Here is a 23,349-nt window from a genome sequence, read left to right on the forward strand (position 1 = left end):
GTTATAGATTTGTTAGTTATTTGTTTAGAAATGTAGTAGGCACACACAAGAGTCTTTAACACAATTAAATAAAAATGTTCATTTAAGTCACAATAACATATTACACTATATAAACTACCATTCAAAAGTTTGGTAAAATGAATGAATGAATCACATTTAAATTCTCTTATGTCTATCAAGACTGCATTTATTTGATCAAAAATACAGTAAAACAGTAATAATGTGAAATATTATTACAATTTAAAATCTATTTGATTATATTATAAAATGTCATTTATTCCTGTGATGGCAAAAATACATCTTCAGTACACTTTACTCTATTCTTAAGTCTTTTTATTATCAAAGTTGAAAAGAGAATTCCCCCCCAGGATTATTTGAGATATAGAAAGAACAGCATTTATTTGAAACAGAATTTTGTGCAACAATTTTGTAACAAACCTTTGCATGTTAGTATATGTATGTTTATGTTTGTCTACATTGTGTCTATGCAAGAGTATGAAAATATAGTAGTCTTTATGAAAATACCTACGAGATCCATGGGATAATTCCTCATCATACAAGATCTTGACATTTAAAGCATGCTCAATTTTATCTCAAAGCAGCATTCTTATATGAATTAAGGGTTACACTCTATTTTAAGGTGTCCTTGTTACAGTGTAATTACACATGTAAGTACTGAGTAATATTCATTAACATGTACTTACTATAAGATTAGGATTTGGGTTTGGCATACTTGCATGTAATAATGCATAATTAATTGTTATTATAATAGTACAGTAAGTACATGTAACGTGTAACAAGGACACCTTAAAATAAAGTGTTACCGAATTAAGTGCTGAAACAACAAATCTGTATTACGGTTCAGATCATACAGAAATTGAATGCAGTAAGAATAGAGGGTGGGGTGGAGGGAGCTGTTCAAAGAGAAATTCAGAGACCCGTAAAACAGCATCTTTTTGTTTTTTGATGCACTATTTTGGGACTAGAGCTGCCATCTCACAGCATAATGTACTTGTGTTTCCAATAATGTTAATTTGTTTTCTTAATTCATGAGGCTGCTCCCTACAATGTGGTATTTATTTTGTGTTTAGTTAAACACAGTCCTTGATGAGCTTTTCCCAGAGGCTGGGGCTGCAGTTGTTTGTACTAGTGCATAAAATCCTTGAATTAGTCTGGGCTCAAGGGTGTGTTCTTTTCCCCAGATTGTGGCTATGGAGAGTGTGTATGCGGAGACTGCAATAGCCATCTCCATGGAGCAGCCAGTAGAAAATGAATCAGTTTAATGTTTCTCTGAGGCAACTCCAAAAAAGAGTCCTTTCTCCATAATAATATTTGTCCTTTTGAAGTTTTGAATGGCATTATGTTATTGAGTGTGGCATTTCTTTTTCAAAGCACTGCATATTTTCTGCTTCACAATAAATAAACCAATGACACAGAAATGATTGCTGGTTAAAAGGGCACTAGAATCTGTGTGGAGCAGGAAGGACCTACAACGACACAAGGCAAAAGACACATCCCAAGCGCCTGCCACTTATCATCCCATCACTCTTATATATTAATAACAGCGTATTGCATCACTATAATTGGACTGGATGTTTTACATCCTTGGGCTGATTGTGAAAGACATTACCAGATATTCTTGGGAAATTTAAAAAGAGAAAGTGATTCGCGGGCGCCTCAAGCTGTCTTTTTGCAGAGGACTCCAAGGTAGTGACCTAGAAGTTCTGCCGAGGGGGAAGACCAGCGATAAGACGGAAACTGCCATGTGGCATTCAGTGTCAACACCTTGTTTGTTCTCAAGTTTTGAACGATGTTCTCTTGCCTGGTTGAATTTCAGAAAGTCAACTGGTAAGATATGCACAGGATTAAAGCATGGAGCTCGATTTTAAACCTAAGAACCTAAATGAAAATATGTGTTAAATCCTAAATACTATTTGATGATCCCCTTGCAAGGGACGCCCTTCCTACAACAAAAAGACAGCTATATTTACACTGTATGAGAGATGTCAGTAAAAAAAAAAAAAAATCAAGTAGTAAAATCAAGATTTACCTGAGTTTATGCAGCATCTCTCTACTAACTGTAAAGCTCTAAATTTAATGACTTCAAAAACAGTGACATTACCACCTTGTTGCTAAAAAATAATGTCGCTTTTTTGTAAAGATAGTTTATTTACAAAGGTCATATTATATATATATATATATATATATATATATATATATATAGTATATATATATATATATATATATATATATATATATATATATATATATATATATGTTATAAAAAATTTTTTATATAATACATATTTTAATTATAAATTTTGTAATTTGTAATATATACCCCTAATCACATGACCTAACCCTTTATCATTTCTATACTTTAAGGCATGGAACTAAGACTAAAGAGCCTTCAGTTAAATTGACAAAAATACATAAAAGAAATATTTGCATCTTCTTTCCTCTATCAATAAATAATAAGTTAGAACTAGATGTCAAATATGAAGACATAAGAGTAGAGAGAGTGAAAGTGAGAGAGAAATAAAGAAAGGGAGAGAGATGTGTGAATGTGTGAGGTAAGATAAGATAAACATTCAGTTTCTATTCAGACAAATATATTCAAGAAAGTGTAAAGCCCTACAGAGAAGCGGCTTTAAAAATTCATAAAGGTTAAAATAACAGTTTTTTTTTTTTTTTTTTCAGAAGAATTCAATGAAGGATGCAAAGAAACTCCCTGTTGTATTGCCATCTGAAGCAATTAAATCACAAACACTAAGTAGTATACACACTTATGAGTCACTTTCACTCACAATCTTTAGCACACATACTATACGCACACACACATTATTGTAAAAGGAAAAGTTGAGTTTATTTATCTTAGTATGTTTCTGTGACATTAACACAAGCTGTTTCTTTAAATGAGCTATTATGACTGGGTAAAGATTCAAGGTTTAATTTTAAATAGGAGCATGTTTTGTGTGGTAACCAGCCTTTGCAAATGCTCTCTGTCTCTTATGCACAATCAATAAATTATAAAATACACAAGCTACACTGTACAAGCTTAAACACACAATCACAGGACACGAACACAGATAATTAATTACCACAAATGTATTATTCATACATACACGCACACAAACAACACAAACATAGACACACACTTTCAAAGTATTTTCATGAATTTTTCATTGTGCACAGAATAAGGACAGCAGTGTTCTTGTGTGTACCTTTCCATCATCATGTCTGCTCTTGGATAAAAATGAGCAGTAGGTTTCCAGAACCTTTATGTCTTTCAAAGATATTCAATGTTTAAATCCAATTAAAATTTAAATATAAATCCAATTTATTTAATTAAAAAAATAATTATTATTATTATTTGAAAACATGGAAATTGTATTATTTTAATTTAAAAGCCTTATTTGGTATTATTTGAATAATAATAAAAAAAAGAATAGTATGTTTGACAAATGTGAGACAAGCGCTCAACTTGTATCATATCAAGTCTAAACATTACATCTAAAATGCACTGTTTTGGTTTCATCTGGCCATAAAATCCCACATCATTCCTAGATCACTTTTACAGTTTTTGGCAAACTCTACCCTCCCATACAGGCCAATGTAATGGATGCCCCTGCGAAAAAGAAGTGTGGCGAATTGTATTGAATGTGCACTTGTGTAGTGTACTTCAACTTCAACAAAAACTCTACGTGCAGATAATATAATGTTAATGAAATAAAAGGCCATTTAAGTGTATTTAAAAAGAGTACATGTTCGTGACTATGTTATTTTAAACATACTTAAGCACACTTTTAAAAAGTGCACTTTGCTTTGAAATAGTGTCAAATTAAGTTTTAAAGTAAATTCAAAATCAATATGTTTTCAATAATTTTCTCTCATACTTTAAAAAAGTAGATTTATTTTAATGTGTTGACTAAAATACAAAAGCACAAGCAAAGTAGTCTACTAGATTATTGATCGACTTGAGCTTAACTATTATGTGTTATTGGATGTTACATTTAAAGTTAATATATTTTAAACGTACTCAATTGCAACTTCAACATTAAAAAATTACATAAATATTTAAATATATATAGATATTTAAGTATATTTTAGTTTAGCATAAATGTTTGTTAGTACATTCTGCAGTACACTTTAACCATAATATATATATATTTAACCATATAGAAAATAAGTATTTATGAAATAACATTTAAAGATGTACTTTTAGTCCTAGTGAAGTTCATCTAATTGCATTTAATATAAACTTGAACTACAAAAAAATTTTCATTCAATTGCAGTTAACATGCAGTTAAGTGTGAAAACAGTTAGTACTTAAGTATATTTATCTAAAGTATACTTTTCCATAATACGCACTCTTGTTAAAAGTATGCTAAAAGAGTTTTTCTGTTTTACAAGGTTGAATATTGTTTTGTACCTTTTTTACCTTAAATCTTTAAATGCTCTTTGTTTTTTGTTCCTTGTGGCCTACAGATCCACTGCCTGAATAATGATCTCTGTGTTTTTTTTAATTCAGAAAATATGATAGTTATTAGAGTTATTCACAGGTAACAGCCAATAGTAAGACAATTTTGTCCTTTAAAGGACATTTGTTTTCATTTGGTGACACAAAGATTGCATGCCATATTAAAATAATTCAATTTGCGTTTCTGCACTTTAAAAAAGTATTGCAGAGAATATAATTTCATAAATTCAATATAATGGGAGAATTGATTATAGACCTGAATGCTTTTCTAAGTAAGCTTTTCACAGATTTGTTCCTGCATCTGTTTTTGTTTGTTCTATTGTTTTGTTTGAACATAATTAGATGTGGCCCTTACCTTATGAGGAGCAGAAGTCCCACCGCCGAAGGGTGTCAGGCTGGCAGGAGGATCAGTGATGTAGGTTTTTTTCGGGGGAGCGGGCTGGTACCCGTGGCTGGGTGGAGGAGCAGCATGGTGACTAGGCTCAGCTCTCCATGTGTTATGACCTCCATAAGCAGGAGCTCCACCATAGTGTTGGTCCTGGTAGCCTCCAGACGGAGCAGGGCAGAATCCTGGCTGCGGAGGCCCGTATGCAAAATCAGGGCCTCTGGGTTGAGCCGGCATGTACTGTACCTGGGCTGGCCCGCGGACCGGCTGCTGCTGGGGCCCAGGCTGGGCGGCCCTGACCTGAACATTGAAGGTGGGCTGGCTAGGAGTAGAGGCGGTGGTGTAGGATGCTGGGACAGGCTGGGGAGCAGGCTGGTATTGGGGCCGTGGAGATGACGAAGCCGGAGAAGGGACGGTTGGAGGGGTCTGTGGTTTTGGGGTGGACTTCTTAGTGGCGGTTAGAGGGGGTTGAGGTGGGATGACCATGCGCCGATAACCTGTAACAGGAGCGTTGGAGCCTGTCGCAGCTGGGCTAGCAGAATTCTGTAAGAAATAAACATTAAATTAGATATTAAATTTAATTTTTTTTTGTCCACTGGATGAAAGAAAACTGAAACTGTTTGAAAACTCAATTTGAATAAGTCTTAAAGTTCCAAGGTTTTATAGGCTTTATTGACCAAGCTGAAAAATCACTTAATTTACCATAATAGCATTACTTGTTGATTTTATTTATTTTTAATTAAATCTTAAATTTTCTATATTTTTTACTTTCTAATTCAGTTTCTTGTGAGGCACGGCATGAATTTTGCCAAACCTTGATTGACATCAAGTTACACAAACAGCCCAAACCATTAAACCACTATCCATCACAGCCTGCCAACTGGCTAATGGTCATTAATGATGGGATGGACATGTTACAATGAGAGGTGTTCCTAATGAACATCAGGGGGCGTAGAACCTTCAGAACACCTCAATTTAATCATCCCGCATCTCACAGCACAAGTACAGTAATTATGCAGTCTGTCTACTGCAGATCGATCCACATGGCAAGTGCAACAACCATCAGTTAGTCGTGTCCAGACCACATCCACTCGTAAACTATGGCTAATAAAGCTTTGAGATGCAGAGTCAACAGGAGGGTATAAATTGTTTTGATGGAGAGAGAGAAGTGATGAGCAGCTAGATAAAGGGTAAAGACAATTGTGCTGATGCTAGCAGGCCGCATGGGATGGAGGCTAAATCCGAAAGATTTGTTTCTTCGTTTTCCTGGGTGCTTTGGCTCTGTAGCTCTACGCAGAGAAATCTATTCAGTGTCCAACAATAGCTGTGTCACAGAGCCTGAGGACAGGCTCGATTTCTGTAGATCTAAAAAGATTATTGAAAATTCAAATAAGCACAAACCCCCGTGACAACCATCAAAGATCAAAATAAATCCTAGCTGTAGAGCGTTCGGTGCTTTGTCTGATTGCATTAAAAGACGAAAGAGATACTTCCATTCTATAATATTTGGCTGATTTTATTCATCTATACAAGGCTGTTCTGTCATAACTAACCAGCTAAATGAAGACCAAAGAGACTCTAATTTCATGATGAAACATTCAGTAATACACTTCATGATAGCACATCATTGCCTCGAGCAGAACTGCACATTTTAAACACATCTGTGAAGTGAATGTGCCTATAAAAATGTTTTAATCTTGTGGTGATGCCCATCTCTCCATGAATTCAAACATAAAGTGTTTGGTTGAGCGAGGAAAGACACTGTTGCATCATGCACTTTAGATGGGATTCACGGTTAAGGTAGCTTGCTGAAGTAAGTGGGTCAGAAAGACATTTTTAAACCAAGAATCTACAGTATAGTTAAAACCAACTTGTTAAACAAATGTGGTGACAGATACTGTCATATACTTTTAGAAGGCAAAAAGTCAAACTGCAATGTACGCAATTCCTATTAATTTGTTTTAAGTTAAATGTGTTTTTGTATTAAAGTAGTAAATTAGTTAATTATACAGGGCTTATAATCACTATTTAATATTCTATATATAATTCTGACACAATCTGAAAATATGCATGCTACTTATCCATTTTTCAGATGAGTAGAAAACAGTTTTCATAAAAAAGCAAAAATATAAAAGTAGAAAAAAAACGTTAAAAATAATCATAATAATTATTATGATTATAATAATTAAATTCAATAACAACTGTGATGATGGGCACTTATCAGGATCAAATAAATGCTTAATTTTCAAAAGTATGTGAAATATTTAAAGTTCGTGGCATAGAATCTTTAAAATACGTCCGCAAGTTTTACACTGTTATTGTGGTCTGTTATTGTGGCGACATTTCCACGCCCCAAAACATGACGCTGAACAAAAACGAACTGCGATTGGTTGTTTGACATGTCTGTGAAATGGCCTCCATGTTGACAATGTTGTCATCTGTACAAGAAACTTTTAAAAAAATGCATAGGAATTGCCTAACAAGACAAAAAAAAAAAAAAAACTGATAACTGTATAACCATCTGTGCATATACTATATAGCTAAAGTAGAGGGCAGAAGTAAATGACTCCATCAAGGTACAGTAACTGTGGCAGTTTCAATTACATATTACAAAATCAAAGTCTAATAGTCTGTTTCAAATAGATCACCAGTGTTAAATTCTCTAATGACCTACAAACTAGCTGTCATTAACCTCTGCTTTTCTTTTTAGGTTACTGCCTTAAGACAGAGAATGAGAAATCAATTACTGTCTCTATCAAATGATGAGGAGACTGAACCTACATGCCTGAGGCAGAGGCATCTTCTTTAAAGACATAAATATGCCTTGTTATTATGGCTTACAGGGCTCTTGAAAAAGTCAGGAAGAGGTTTGGGTGACAGCACATGCGATGACCAATCAAAGTAACCAATGACTGAGGTTTATTAACCTAGCAGAGCAAATTCAGATGAGTGGTAACTCAAGCACTTGGTCACGTTCCATCTTTACATTTAACAGCAGGAAAAAAAAATCTTATGGAGTTCTGTCCTTGGTTTTACAGACAAAATCATCATGGATACGATTGTGTAAATGAATGACAAGCTGTATTTGAGTCATCTTAATGTGCTCGAGCCGTGACTATCAAAATGAGGAAAAATGATAGATGATGCGAGTTTGCTTCCTTTTTATCTTAACAATGATACCTCAGGCTTCGAGACACAAAAGTCAGACAGACTCCAAAAAGACCGTGTGAAATATTTCACACTCTTAACTACAATTTCCTTCTCGGTGATTAGGGCCGATGTATCTGTCTGCATGCAAGTGAAAAATACCCTAAACGTGCCCTTCAGGAAGTGAAATTACTCAATTTAAATGTTTCATGCTATTTTAAATACTTGATATTATTAATTTATCTATAAAGACCTTAAACCCTAACATTTACTTAGGAGAGGGCTGGAAATGCAAATAGGACCCTAAAAATAATTATATTGTCATGGCAAATTTTACACCCATTAGATTAGAGGAGAGGAAATCACTTCTTTATTTGAGGGTGAAATCATGGGTAGGAGAAGATTGGTGTGGAATGGCACATTACAGATTTCCTTGTGCAAACAAATTAGGAAAGTTCTGTTTTACAGAAGCATTAAACTTTGTGAATGTACCCATGAAATATCCACATCTGCTCACAGCTTCTGGGTGATCAGAATCTTCCAATTTCATATTAAAATGAACTTCTAAAGTTCTAAAGTTCTGCAAAGTGATTGTAACATTGTCAGCTGTATAATATGTGAAAATAGTGTTAAAGTAGAAAAATCAGCATATGTAAGGAAATATGCACTTTTTTGCCATACAATGAAAATGAAAACTTTCAAAGTACAAACTAGGGTATCACAATATACTGGTACTGATGATAACTGTGATGTTTAAAAATGATTTTCTGTTAATGCTACACATATGGTAATATCTGGTTGACACTCTAACATAGTAGGTGGCAGTATTGCACATTAAAGCTGGTTTCCGTCATAAACTGGGAAATAAAGGAGACAACGACAAAGTCAATAGTATATCTACAATTCATGCACAAAATCATGTTGGAGGACATGATGTGCTAAAGTGAGGCACTCGTACCCAGAAAAAAATTTTAGTCGCAAGTAGGGCAGTTGGGAGATGGGGGGTATGGGTTCTGGGGAAAAAAAAAAAAGATATGGTGTTAGAAACTCCAAACTACAGCAACTGCAGATCAAAAAATTGGGAAAACTCCCAATTGCGCAGATTCCTATTGAAATGAATGGACTTCACCCTAGAAATGTTGCCAAGCAGCTGTAAGTGTGACTGCATCTTGAGGGTGGCAAAATTATAAACATATGTTCATTTTTGGGTAAATTATCCCTTTAAACCTCTGAAGTCTAAGGGGGTTTTGGGGGCCTGGAGGAGTTTTGACATTTTTGCAGAATTTTGTGCTTTTTTCAGTTGCTTATAAACATATACATGGCTAAAGTCTGAAAACACTATATTCGGTACAAACTGGGCTACAATAATATGTAAATAGCATGTATGTACATGATTGTGTTTTTGAGAAAACAATGTTTATGCGTGGTTAGTGAAAAACTACAATTTTGAAGTCACTGAAATAAGGTCATAAAACACATACAGAACATTTGTTCACAAGACTGTTAAACATGGACCTTGTAGCCTAGAATTTTTGCTTCAAAATGATGTGAAAATCATCTTGTTTACTCGCTCACAGAAAACAAAAGATCGATTCTTTTTGTTTTCGAAAGGGCATTTGCGAGTAGGCGTGATTTACCGTGAATATTTGTGTGATTCACACCTGAGAAGACAAAGGCCCGCATAATGAGCTGCATAATGAGCCTTTCAGTCAGGTATGTGACTGAGAGGGAAGACTTACAAGAAAGAATGTGAGGCCAAAATAAATGTATATAATTTTATGTTTGTAGTTTATTTAGAATATATTTAATTATCCCACTAAATAACTTGAGATTCACTTGTGAGTGCAGTTAAACAGTTTATTTTCAAATAAACTGTTTATTTTTCAAAAAGTTTTACTTTCAAAGCTGAATTTTTAGCATCATTACTCCAGTCACACAATCCTTCAGAAATCATTCTAATATTCTGATTTGCTACTCCAAAAAATATTATTATTATTAATGTTGAGAAGAGCAAAGAAGATTTTTTTCTGTTTTTTTCTTTTTGATTAATTGAAAGAACAGCATCATTTGTAACATGATTATTGTATTTATTATCACGTGTGTGCTAAATAAAAGTTTTAATTTCTATATATACTGACTCCAAGCTTTTGAATGGTATAGTGTATTGTTACACTTGGAGTAAGACTGGAATAATGATGCTGAAAATTTAGATTTGATCACAGGAATAAATAAAATGTTAAAATATATTCGAATAGAAAGTTATTTTAAATAGTAAATGCAACTTTGTATGTAGGCCTATACAATATATATAGTTATAAACATATATGGCTATATTCATGAACAGAGAATAGCCTATCACAGTAAAGTTTTGTCTGTCAGTGCGAAGCGAACAGTAAAATAAAAAAAAATTGAAGAACAGTCATGTGGGTGTTTACACACCGCGAGCTTCACGTGGACTATTGTAATATCAATATAGGAAAGCTCACCGCATGGGCATGGTAACATTAGATATAATGAAGGGAGACATGAAAGTCAGGACATTGCGTTGTTTTCATATGGATTACTTTATCACAGAATATTTGTTTTTGATAATACTTGCTTAGTTTAAAAGTAGACATGTCAAGCTTTCTTTAGATATATCTCTCATGTCTCTTTGTTGAGTATTTGCTAAATTACAGTTCATTTTAATGACACGTTTCTAAATGAATATCATGCAGAACCAAGGCGGCAGACAGCGTACCCTGTTTGTTTTTTTTTATTTTGTAAATACACAAAGTTTTGTTGTTGTGTGTGTATACAAATAAAAGTAGGCCCTTTACAGATTCGATTGATGTACTGTACTGCTCTTATCTGTATGATCAAAATGGAAAGTTTTAAAAGAATTAAAGTTTTTTTCGGTGTTATCAGGAGAAGATGCCACAAAACGCGTATCCGCATCAGTCGACCCCAGAGGGTTAAATAAAACTCAAAGGCCTGGCTGATCTGGAACACTTTTGTTCAAGGCTCTCAGTAACACCTCTGTTTATGGTAACAACATTAACATTACCTTCAAGCTGTACATTAAAAACTTTAAGAGCAGTGCATATGACCAACTGCTGTAACCCAAACTTATATGGATATTGTGAACAAACTCACAAATCTGTAGAGAATTCCTCTGAATTAACTGTGCTGTTATGTGTGAAATAAACCAGTAGTCCAGCTACTGTAGCATCGCTGAACAGTCTTTTACTTACTAAAGTTACTTTTCCACTAAAACTCATGATTCAGAGTGACTTTTACAAACAACTTGAGTGTGAAATTTGTCTGTAACTCCAAGGAAAGGCTTTTTGACACATTAGAATAGATTAGGAGCAAGCGTGCTGGGCTTGAGGGCATGGGTAAATCTGTTAACTTTGCATTTCTAACGCGGATGATGGGGGGGGGGGGGGGGGGGGGGCATGAGATTGTACAGCACAGAGGGAAAAACCCCATTGCTACAAAGAGAGAAGCTCCTCTCTCCACCTCTTTCTACTCTCTACGTATTCTTTGTGTCTGAACAAACGCGAGAAACATCTCCCTTTGGCCTTCCAGACTGTGGGTCAGACAGGATCGGTGTGAAGGAAGTCCATCGGCTAGAGCAGGTCTGCGTCCCCCAGCCCCTTGTTACGTTTGGTCAGTTTCACTCATTCGTGTCGTAGTCAAAGTAAGCGAGACATAGTAATTGTCTTCTTTTTAGGGGCTTCTATGCACTTGCACAATGAAAGGCAATCGGGCACGGAGTAATGCGACTATCTCCTTCCACATACATTAAAAAACAATCTCTTCTCTCTACACTCAGGCAGTTCTGGGCACTCGTTTTAGAGAAAAGGATGAGATAAGTCATGTTTAATATGATTCAAGATGTTCCACTGACAAAAGGCCTCCTGCGGTTTTGAACTCTTTTACATTTGAATATTAAATACATTTGGGTGGAAAAGTTCATATAATACAGAGCCAGAATTCTTTTAGTAATCAATTGTCAATCTCTGCAAACAACATGAAACAAAAGCATCCATTTAGGTAATATTAGTTTATTATGTTCCTTTGAGTCTGACAGGAAATGTTTTCACTGGACTAGAACAGTTTCATAATCACTGGGCACGGTCACATGCACAATCTAAAACAGATATTCTAAACAACCTGACAGCCTGTAAGGTCAAGTAAATGTTTCAAAACTGTTGGGGAAAGGTCATCATCACATATGGAGTGCATGTAGATGCTTACATTATGCAATGATTATGCTTAATAAGCTGAAAAAGACAAGTAAAGACAAATTATGGATATAAAACAAGTATAAACTAATGCAAATAGATGAAGTGAAATTCATTGTAAAAATAAGGTGACAATGTCCCCAGTATTACAGGATGGTATACTGGTGCCTGTATACTTTACAACTTATAACCATACATATATATCATTGTATATCATCATTTACTCACCCTCAATTTGATGCAAGTTCTTTTTTCTGTTTAGCACAAAAGAAGATATTCTGAAGAACGTTGGTAACCAACGGAGGCCTAGAGTGAGCCGCGGCCAGCTTGAGTGAGCAGAGGCGGGCGGCTAGAGGTGGACTCTACGAAGGAGCGTACCTTGTGCTTGCGGCAACTACATGTGACGACCCCGGTCTGGACTCGGGGTCCACGGTGAAAGCCCATTGTGGGATCCACAGTGCAAAATTTATGTATTTCCTCAGCGACCAGCACGGATTAGCTCCATGCATGACGAAGCGGATATCGTCCTCTTTTGGAAGGCCAAACAAAGTAGTTTCGCTTTCACAGTGAAACACACAGCATCTATACGACATGGCGGCGGTGGCAACAACAATACTACAATGAGAATAAAAAGTATGCCTTCTTTCTTTGCGCGAACATCTGGGCGGCGTTATGCAAATCTCCCCAAATACTGACGTAGAGATGTGGGGGCTTGTTAGAACGAGCCATTTTAGAGGGGCATGGACAAGTCTCAACTTTTATAAAGAATATCTCTTTGGATTTGAGACTTTAGTCTTTGCAACTTTACAGATCTTCTTTATGCACCAAGAGCTTGTAACAATCAAAAGAGAAAGGAAAATTTGAAATCACATCATATGATCCCTTTAATAAATAAGAACTTAATATTGTGTTATATTTTAGACACAATATTTTCTGTTTTTGATCAGTTTTGTCAATGCAAATATTACCTATTAAAGGCACAGCAGAACTGTTGTACATCTCCTAGCAACACACAATTTCTGAATGAGTCCGCATTTTGAACTCATTCATGAATAGAACCATTTACTTAATTCCTGACTCAATCAGTCATTTGAACATATGGAATGAATGAATGAATGATAAATGAATAAATAAATAAATAATTGATTAAGAAAATTAACTCCACATACTAACAAAAAAATAATCAAAACTAGTATAAGTTCTATAAAAAAATATTTTATATTTACATATTAATAAAAAAATCTGAAAAAAAAACCATATTAATTAAAAGAACTAATTAAAGGGATAGCTCACCCTAAAATTACAAATGAAAAAAGAAAACAGAAAATGAAAGAGAAAAGAAAAAAGAACTTGAAAGAAGAAGTAGAAAAAACTTTCTAAAGTTACTTTTTTCATGTCTATTTGATGCTTTTCTTATGTAACACAATAATGATTTTTTTTTTGTAGGTAATTTCTCAACCAAATTTGATGTGCAATTTATATGCAATTAATTCAATTAATTTATTGACAAATTGTGCAATTAATTAGATAAAGAATTTAATTATTTGAAAGATTATTCTGCTTTGCATTTTGTCTGTTTATTTGAAAACATCTGAGACCAGAATCGGTCGTTGTCTTCATTCTCAACCATTGTATCTTCTCTGAATCAGATAAGTCAAGTGAAGGTATTACCAGGAAGCTGTAATAGGCACGCAAAATATCAATCATGAAACTGTCCATCAAAGACACTGTTCTCAGAAAAACTTTCATTTACACGATTTGAGTAGGAGTTTGTTTTTTTGAAATTCCACATAGGGGGCTTTCATCTCTTCTTTTCTGTTTCATTATGAGCTTTCAGTTCTCGTCTAACCATATTCTCCAATAGTTTCACAGAAACTACAGACAGAAAAAAAGGTATTCTTCAGAGGGTTTTTGTGTGACCATGATACGAAGACATCAAAGATGTCAAAGCAAAGCAACGAGGAGGATTGCATTTGAATATGATATGCATTTACCCACCTAGCATGATTTCAGGGAAATATTACTAATACTACAACTAATAAAACTGATAATATCAGTGTTAACCGCTGCCTGATTTATGATTCAAGATAATTAGTCATGTATGAGAATGTAATATTCAGTGAGTAGTATTTTGAAACTTCCCGTGTTGAGCCATAATTATCACCATATGAGTCAACACTGCATTTCATGTAGCCCTTTCTGAACAGCCATTCAGGACCCATATATAATGTCTTTCATGTATATCCCACGTAGTAATTCATCCATTAAATACACAATGCACCACACAGCGATTAAGTCCCCATATTGTTTCAATAGCCACAGGAAATATCTGACCGCCAGATGTTTCATTGTAGATGACACATTGTTTTCATATTCACTGATATTTTCATAAAGGAAAAAAAAATGATTAATTTTATTTGAGAAGCAAAACTGTGTAAAATATTAATAGAAATCTAATCAAATTGAACATATATATAGAATATGTGTGTGTGTGTCTGTGGAATGCTGAAAATTCAGCTTTGCCATCATATTTTAAAATAAATTAAAACAGAAAAAATGCTTTTAAATTAACAGTAACAAATTAACAGTATTTCATAATATTACTGTTTTTATTGTATTTTTATCAAATAATGGGAAACAAATTATTTTACATTAAAAAAAAAACAATGGTATAAATATTTAGAAAATATTTTCTTCTACAGGAAATGTATCTTGTTCTATGGATCTTTAGAAATTTTGTAGAAAAAGGTTTATATCGGAAAAAAAAACAGCCAAAGGGTTTAAAACAACACACACACACACACACACACAAACAATATATATATATATATATATATATATAATATATATATATATATATATATATATATATATATATATATATATATATATATATATAAAAACTTAATTTAAGATAAACTCGCTGAAAATAATTTCTTGTCCAAGAAATCATGTTCCGTCGATCTTTAGATAATTCTACTAGAAAACAAGACAAGGTTAATGCTGCAAAAATAGCCAATGGGTTAAAAAAATAATGAATGAATGATTGAATGAATGGATGAATTCATTGTAATTCATTTAATTCATTTTAATTTGAGATATATTCTCTGCAAATATTTTCTTCTCCAGGAAATGTATCTTGTACTATTGAACATTATATACTGTAATTCTCCTGGAAAAAAAGATAATTTATGTTTATTAAAAAAGGATAATAATAATGATAATAATAATATAAATAATAAACAAGGATAAAACTAAAGGATAATATTCTTCTCTAAAAATATTCTCAGAAATGATTTTCTTCTCCAGGAAATGCATCTTGCTCTAAAGATGTTTAGATAATTTTCTTGGAAGACAAGACAAAAATACTGATAACAGTAAGTTACTGTTTTGTGTGTGTGTGTGTGTGTACTGGTATATATGGTATATGAGGACTGAAATGTGTATAATGACGTGGGTACTATAACATAAACATGTTTTATGAGGACACTTCCTGTGTCGTTGTAAAACAAAAGGCTTAAAAACATACAAAATGGTGTTTTATGAAATTCAAAAATTGTCAGTAGTTTTCTGTAAGGGGTAGGTTTAGGTGTAGGGCTGGTGTAGGGCGATAGAAAATACAGTTTGTACAGTATAAAAACCATATACTAAACCACAAATGTGTGTGTGTGTGTGTGTGTGTGTGTGTGTGTGTGTGTGTGTGTGTGTGTGTGTGTGTGTGTGCTCTAAATACTATAGCCCTGGCTATCAGAAACATATGGATGCACACTTCTGATAGCCAGTCCAAGAGGTCATGTCCAGGTCAGACATGTTTCTCACCAAGTCATCAGATTTCAAAGTGTCAAATCAGTGCTCACGTGTCTCTGTGGGAGTAGGAGGAGGAGTTCTCACTAATGTTTGGTGACAGAGCTTTTGAGGATGAGCTGTTTAGTAGTGATACTCAGGGGGCAAACACTGTAATGTAAAAAGGCAGGTCCCAATGATGGCTTCGGATGTGTGTAAAACAGACACACAAGCGACATTATGCAGTTTATTAGACTAACGTACAGTGACTGGCTACATGGAGTGCCAGTGGGCATGCTCCACTCTCCACAGTTGGCTGCCATGTCAAAACTCTGAACCTGCTACCATGTTGACCTTAAGGCCAATGGCTGCCACAAGCAGTTGAGGATTGCATTCCCACTGGCCCCCTCCTATTCTTTTATCTCCATCTCTGTCTTCCACTATGCTTTGTTTTTATGCTTTGGTTAAAAACTCTATGTTTACAGTTAATTAAAATAAATTACAAACCCGATTCCAAAAAGGTTGGGACACTGTACAAATTGTGAGTTAAAAAGGAATGGAATAATTTACAAATCTCATAAACTTATATAGATAACATATCAAATGTTGAAAGAGAGACATTTTGAAATGTCATGTCAAATATTGGCTCATTTTGGATTTCATGAGAGCTACCCATGCACCAAAAGTTGGGACAGGTAGCAATAAGATGGCCGGAAAAGTTAAATGTACATATAAGGAACAGCTGGAGGACCAATTTGCAAAAAAAATTATTAGGTCAATTGGCAACATGTATTGGGTATAAAAAATTTTTAGCGCCTCTCATTGTGGCAGTGTTTCTCAGAAGTCAAGATGGGCAGAGCATCACCAATTCCCCCAATGCTGCGGCGAAAAAAAACAAGCAAATAGTGGAGCAATATCAGAAAGGCGTTTCTCAGAGAAAAATTGCAAAGAGTTTGAAGTTATCATCATCTACAGTGCATAATATCATCCAAAGATTCGGCACATCTGGAAACAATCTCTTTGCGTAAGGGTCAAGGCCGGAAAACATACTGGATGCCCGTGATCTTCGGGCCCTTAGACGCCACTGCATCACATACAGGAATGCTACTGTCATGGAAATCACAACATGGGACTCAGGAATACTTCCAGAAATATTGTCGGTGAACACAATCCACCGTGCCATTCGCCGTTGCTGCCGTGCCTAAAACTTTATAGGTCAAAAAAGAAGCCATATCTAAACATGATCCAGAAGCGCAGGCGTTTTCTCTGGGCTAAGGCTCATTTAAAATGGACTGTGGCAAAGTGGAAAAATGTTCTGTGGTCAGACAAATCAAAATTTGAAGTTCTTCTGGGAAAACTGGGACGCCATGTCATCAGAACTAAGGAGGACAAGGACTACCCAAGTTGTTATCAGTTCAGAAGCCTGCATCTCTTATGGTATGGGGTTGCATGAGTGCGTGTGGCATGGACAGCTTACACATCTGGAAAGGCACCATCAATGCTGAAAGGTATATCCAAGTTCTAGAGAACAACATATGCTGCCATCCAGACGTCGTCTCTTTCAGGGAAGACCCTGCATTTTCGCTGCGTAGAAGAAGGATCCGGGTACTGAAATCATTACAACATCATGGCTGCGTAGAAGAAGGATCCGGGTACTGAAATGGCCAGCCTGCAGTCCAGATCTTTCACCCATAGAAAACATTTGGTGCATCATAAAGAGGAAGATGCGACAAAAGAAGACCTAAGACAGTTGAGCAAACTAGAAGCCTGTATTAGACAAGAATGGGACAACATTCCTATTCCTAAACTTGAGCAACTTGCCTCCTCAGTCCCCAGATGTTTGCAGACTGTTATAAAAAGAAGAGGGGATGCCACACAGTGGTAAACATGGCCTTGTCCCACACTTTTTTGAGATGTGTTGATGCCATGAAATTTAAAATCAACTTATTTTTCCCTTAAAATTATAAATTTTCTCAGTTTAAAACATTTGATATGTCATCTATGTTGTATTCTGAATAAAATATTGAAATTTGAAACTTCCACATCATTGCATTCTGTTTTTATTCACAATTTGTACAGTGTCCCAACTTTTTTGGAATCGGGTTTGTATATTCTTTTGAAATGCACAAGGTTTTTTTCTTTACCATAAAATTAAAGCACCATAAAACAGTATATATGACTCATGCACTATATTCCAAGACTTTTGAGTGAGAAGCAGGCCAAAATGTAAGTTGTTATTCACTGAAACTTCTGTTTAATATACACACGAGAACTTCTTGACTTGCATTTGATGCAATAGCGAGAGAGAGAGAAGGCAATAATATTTTCAGTGAATAACAAGACACATGACATTTTAGTCAGTTTATCACACAAAGCAATATTGTACAGCTTCAGGAGACTTGGAATATTGTGTATGAGTTTATTGCGTATGCTTTTATGATCCTTTTTGTCCATTTGTGTGGCACAAAAGTGATTTGCAGCTGTACTCGCAAGTCATTTTCATTGTTTGGGGAAAAGAAAAGCAGTCTGGATATTCTTCTATTTCTGTAGATTTTTAAGTTCTATGGAAAGTTCTAGGTTTGAAACACCATGAAAGTTAGTAAATGATTATGTTAATTTCTGGATGAACTATCATTTTAAAAGGAGGGTAGAGAACAAACAATTCATGATAAAAAGCATACTGTATACTTTTAGCATAAACACCCTTGATTACTTATAAAGTTTAATGAGATTTGTGAGCATTTATTAAAGATCTTAAAAACAAAAAAAAATGTGTTAAAAAAAATATAAAAAAAAATCTTTCTCACATTAAAAAACATCTCAAAAAAACATAAAAATATCTAAAAAAAGCAAAAACACATTTAAAAACATCAATTTAAAACAAAAATAATGCAATGTGTTAATCTAATATGTTAATCATTAGGCAATATTGAATAAGTACTTTGGTAAACATTAACAAGTACATTATCTCATATTTCTAGATATTTGAAAATGTAACAACAAATGAACAGTTAAGCATTATACAATCATTGTTAATGATTTAGTAATGAAAGTTATTATAAAGCGTTACCAAAAAGGGGAAAAAGTCAGTACCCAAATATGATGGTTGTGGTTAAGTATTCAAATTATTGTTCATTAATGTCTATTTAAAAAAAAAAAAACGCTCATCCATATTCTTATTTCCTCTTTCTGTTAGTATATCTGTCTGGTGAACAAATTAATTAAATGATCTTAAGGATTAAACAGCATGTCAATAAACAGCATTATTTATCACACAAAAAGCATTCATTTTGCCATTTCTTGTAGCAGCGGAGCAGAAATGTGAAATAGATCTTGCCCTCCTTAGCAGGAAATGGACAAGAGGATTATGTCTCAGAGTAGAAACTAAACTGACAATAGCTTTAAGCAGCCGCACACCTCTTTCTTTCTATTTACAGAGAAGATAAGAGGAAATTGGGAGAACGAAAGGATGAAAGGCAGACAACTACTGTTCTTCTGTGACCTTCTGCACATTTGGAATATAGTGCTCTGCACTGTCTGCAGAGCACAGCCTTAATATGCTGTTACATTGTGTATTTAAACATGGTTAATTGATGCATAACACATCCATAATTTTAATTAGATTTTAGGTGAAAATGTACATGTGAGTCTAAATGCATCTCTTAAGTGTTCTGACTTCTAGCTGATATACAGTACACATTTGAATTTATAGCATTTCTTATCTGTAAAAACAGGCCAAAAATATTTATGACTCATCCTACACCACAGGATCTTCCAGATGTATTTTGCTTTGACTACTTAATTGAATTTTGAAGTGCCACATTTGCACAGAGCATGTGACATGGATTACACAAATGTCATTTTAATGTCTAGTTTCCCAGTAATCGAGTCATATGATACCTTCCTAAAGGCCCAATCACATTAAATTGCCTTGAGACGAGCATTTACAATAAATAACATTAAAACATTTACAACAATGCTCAACAGAACCCATACATGCTGTCTTGAGCAGGATACATGTCCTCAGCCTGACCCAGAGGGGTCACATCCACATAGACAGATATGAAAGGAGCTGTATTTGGACCGTGAGCATACTTCAGCATGAGCAGTGTGAAGTCAGCCGAGAAGCTCCTCTCATGGAGGCGGCAGGAAAGGAAGTAAGGAACAGAGCAGTGACAAATGACAAGTCATGATTTTACATTCCCTGATCCAGTCGTTCAGCTCCCACTGCCCGGGAAAATGAAGAGTCTTGACAGAGGTTTATGAGCGGGAGACAGAGAAGAGACAGTGATGGGAAAGTGTTTAACTGAATGGAGAGCTTGGAGTGGGCCGAAGTGTCAGCACTTTAATTGTTGTTACAGAGTGCTAGTAATGTAACTCGCTCTATAAACACAATATAGAACAGAGACTAGAACAGAGTGGCCTCTCACCAGAGACTAATGCGGCTGAAAGAATAGCGCTCAGCCTTGATGCAAGCACTCTCGATGATGTCAAATGTAGATGTGAGGTAATTATTCACAATGCTGTGAGCACCATGGTGTACACTCTTAATATCCCAAAAGGCTGTGCCAACCAAAAAAAAAAAAACGCTCTGAAAGAAATCATAGATTTCTGATTCTATTCAGCCCACAAGCCTGTAAACTGATTCCTTAATTTAGAAATAAAGCACAATTAGGAACAAGAGAAGACCAATAAAATGATGTGGAACATCTCTCTGACTGAGATGTTTTATTTTAATGGGCAATTGGAGTTTGGAGTTTCTGAACAGGTTTCATTTAAATTAAGCCAAAGTAAATAAGTTAATGGCTCAACCAATCTTGGATTTTTCTCATGGCTTCAGAATGTTGATTAAAAGCATGACAAAATGGCAAACAGAATTTTTATAATTAGTTGGAATTTTTACATTCATGTACCTGAAAATCACCTGAAATACAGTACACACAAAATGATCTAGATTGAGGTTAAAAGTTTGGGGTTAATTTTAATTTGAATTATAAGAAGTTAATACTTTCATTGAGCAAAGATGCATTTAATTGATCATAAGCAAATTTAAAGACGTATAATGTTACAAAAATTTTCAGATATTTCAAATGAATGCTGTTCTTGTGAATAAAATAATAATAATAATAATCCTGCACAAAAATATTTTCAATGAGCACCGAATCACCATATTAGAATGATTTCTGAATAATCATGTAACACAGTAATGGCTGCTGAAAAATCAGGTTTGACATCTCAAGAATAATTTAAATTATTAAAATATGGTGAAATAAATAAATACATTTTTACATAAAAATATATTACTTCTTACTATATTTTTAAACAAATCAGTGCAGTCTTGTTGAGCATAAAATATTTTTTCAAAAACATTTTCTTACCGACCACAAACTTTTAAATAGTATGACTGTACAAATACACTCTCATAGTTAGCAGCCCTGTGTTTTTTTTTTTTTTTTTTTTTTTTTTTTTTTAAATGTGCGACCTTTCACACTGTTCATCAGCACCTTCTACATGATGAGCAGTCCACACATTCACTTCAACACTTCAGTCACCCAGTCCCTTGAAGACAAACTACATTCTTCACCCACAAATCAATAGGGGAAAACGCTAAAGAGAAGCTGAGAAGAGGATCTGAAATTTAAAGGGCTAGTCCACCCAAAAATGAAATCTCTGTCACTGTTCCCTCACGTCATTCCAAACCTGTTTAACTCTTTTGAGATGATGTTTTGAAGAACTGTTTTTGTCCATACGATGGAATGAGTAGGGTTCAAAACAACACTGGACCCTTTTGACCCTGAGCCTAACATCAGGTGTGCTTATATAGCTGTGAGCCCAGAACACCTCTGTAGAATGATACGTGGAGAACAGCAGCGGAGGAAGCATTCAACTTGTGCTAAACTGTGTGGAAGACTTTAATAATGCAGAAGTCCTAGAGGGTATAGGGCTCACATGACTTGAGATGGCTCCTTCAGGCCTAATGTCTTCCTCTCTGACAAACATTTGTAAGCCAACAAAGTGTCAGGGATAGAAACAGAGATAACGATTCTGTGTCTGAGACTACTCTCCACTTCAGATACTTTTAGCAGAGTGCTAACTTGAGGTGGGAAACCTGGCGATTTGAAGAGTAAAGAGATTTTACACATACACATGGATCCTGTGCTACTGTTGGATATTCATAAACACAAAACGGTGTCACATAATAAGACAAGGCTCTGTGAGCTGACGCTCTGATAAAGTTTAGCATCCTGTACATTTATGTGATTCTATGCTTTCGTGTTTAATTAAATGGACAACATTTGCAACTGCATTTTCAGCCTTACTGACTTCATTCGATTAAACTTTCATGCTTGTGAGAGAGGTCCAGGCAGTCTTTTATGTTTTGGTTTATTGAAATGAGCCCAACCATCACAGTTTCACCGCTAATTGCAAAAAGAGATTCTTAAATGAATCCAGCATGTGCATTCAAATAAATGCCAAATTTGGGATGGGAAATTTCTCCACAAGCAACTGTAAAGAGGTCAATGTTGCAGTAAAACACCAAGATGTCATTCCCAAACCAAGTAAACATGAAAAGCTTGATTTACATGCCTATATTTTTATGCAATTTCAGTCATGCATAAAATATAATAACCAAAAGAAGCATTAGGCCAAAGAACTAAATCAAAATGTGTACAGGGCCGCACACACACACACACACACACACACACACACACACACACAAAAAGGTACAGATATATTGTCATTGTCTTCCTGATCACAGAAGTCATCGCAGACACCTGACTGGATAATGAGTTCATTGACCGTCCCTTTGCACCTTGGGTAGTAACTCTGTTTGACACTTATCTGCTCTCCTTCAACTGATCTCATTTGTTTGGACTGTTCATTGGCTGTAACAGAGGTGGGGAAGCTAGCAGACCTGAAACGTCTTGAACAGGAACAAGCTAAATCTAGACGTTCTTACAAAACACATTTTAGCTTTTACGATTTTGCATTGCACCAGAGAATTTCCCTACCTATTCTTGGCTGACAGTGAGAATACATGCGTGAACTGCTGACAAGGTCAGGGTCTTTAAAAGGTCTTCTCTAAAAATGGGGAAAAAGTTGCTGACTTGCTGCTTTAAGCTAGATTGGTTGGGCCATATTTGAAGGTAATGTTTCATAACATTTGAGGAAAAGAAAAAAATAGATCCGTGGGATCTACACCTTTCAAATGAACTCTAAGGGAGTTTTTGCCACTGAGCAGTTCAACAGTTAACATGGTAATAGCTGTTTCTTCAGGTTTGTGCCCTTTTATTTACCCAGCTTTAATTGTTATTCAAATCCAC

General features: G+C 34.9%; 1 protein-coding gene across 1 annotated transcript in view; it reads right to left on the minus strand.

Annotated features, from left to right (window-relative positions):
• The window catches only part of LOC109106077 (lipoma-preferred partner homolog), a 49,811-nt gene that overhangs the window by 16,088 nt on the left and 10,374 nt on the right, over positions 1–23,349 (minus strand). The window contains exon 3 of the mRNA XM_042757487.1: positions 4,836–5,408. Coding sequence (XP_042613421.1) covers positions 4,836–5,408 — 573 coding nt within the window. The remainder of the gene's footprint in view (positions 1–4,835; positions 5,409–23,349) is intronic.

The sequence above is a fragment of the Cyprinus carpio genome, chromosome A6 (genome assembly GCF_018340385.1).
Source record: "Cyprinus carpio isolate SPL01 chromosome A6, ASM1834038v1, whole genome shotgun sequence".
In the NCBI taxonomy this organism is placed as follows: domain Eukaryota; kingdom Metazoa; phylum Chordata; class Actinopteri; order Cypriniformes; family Cyprinidae; genus Cyprinus; species Cyprinus carpio.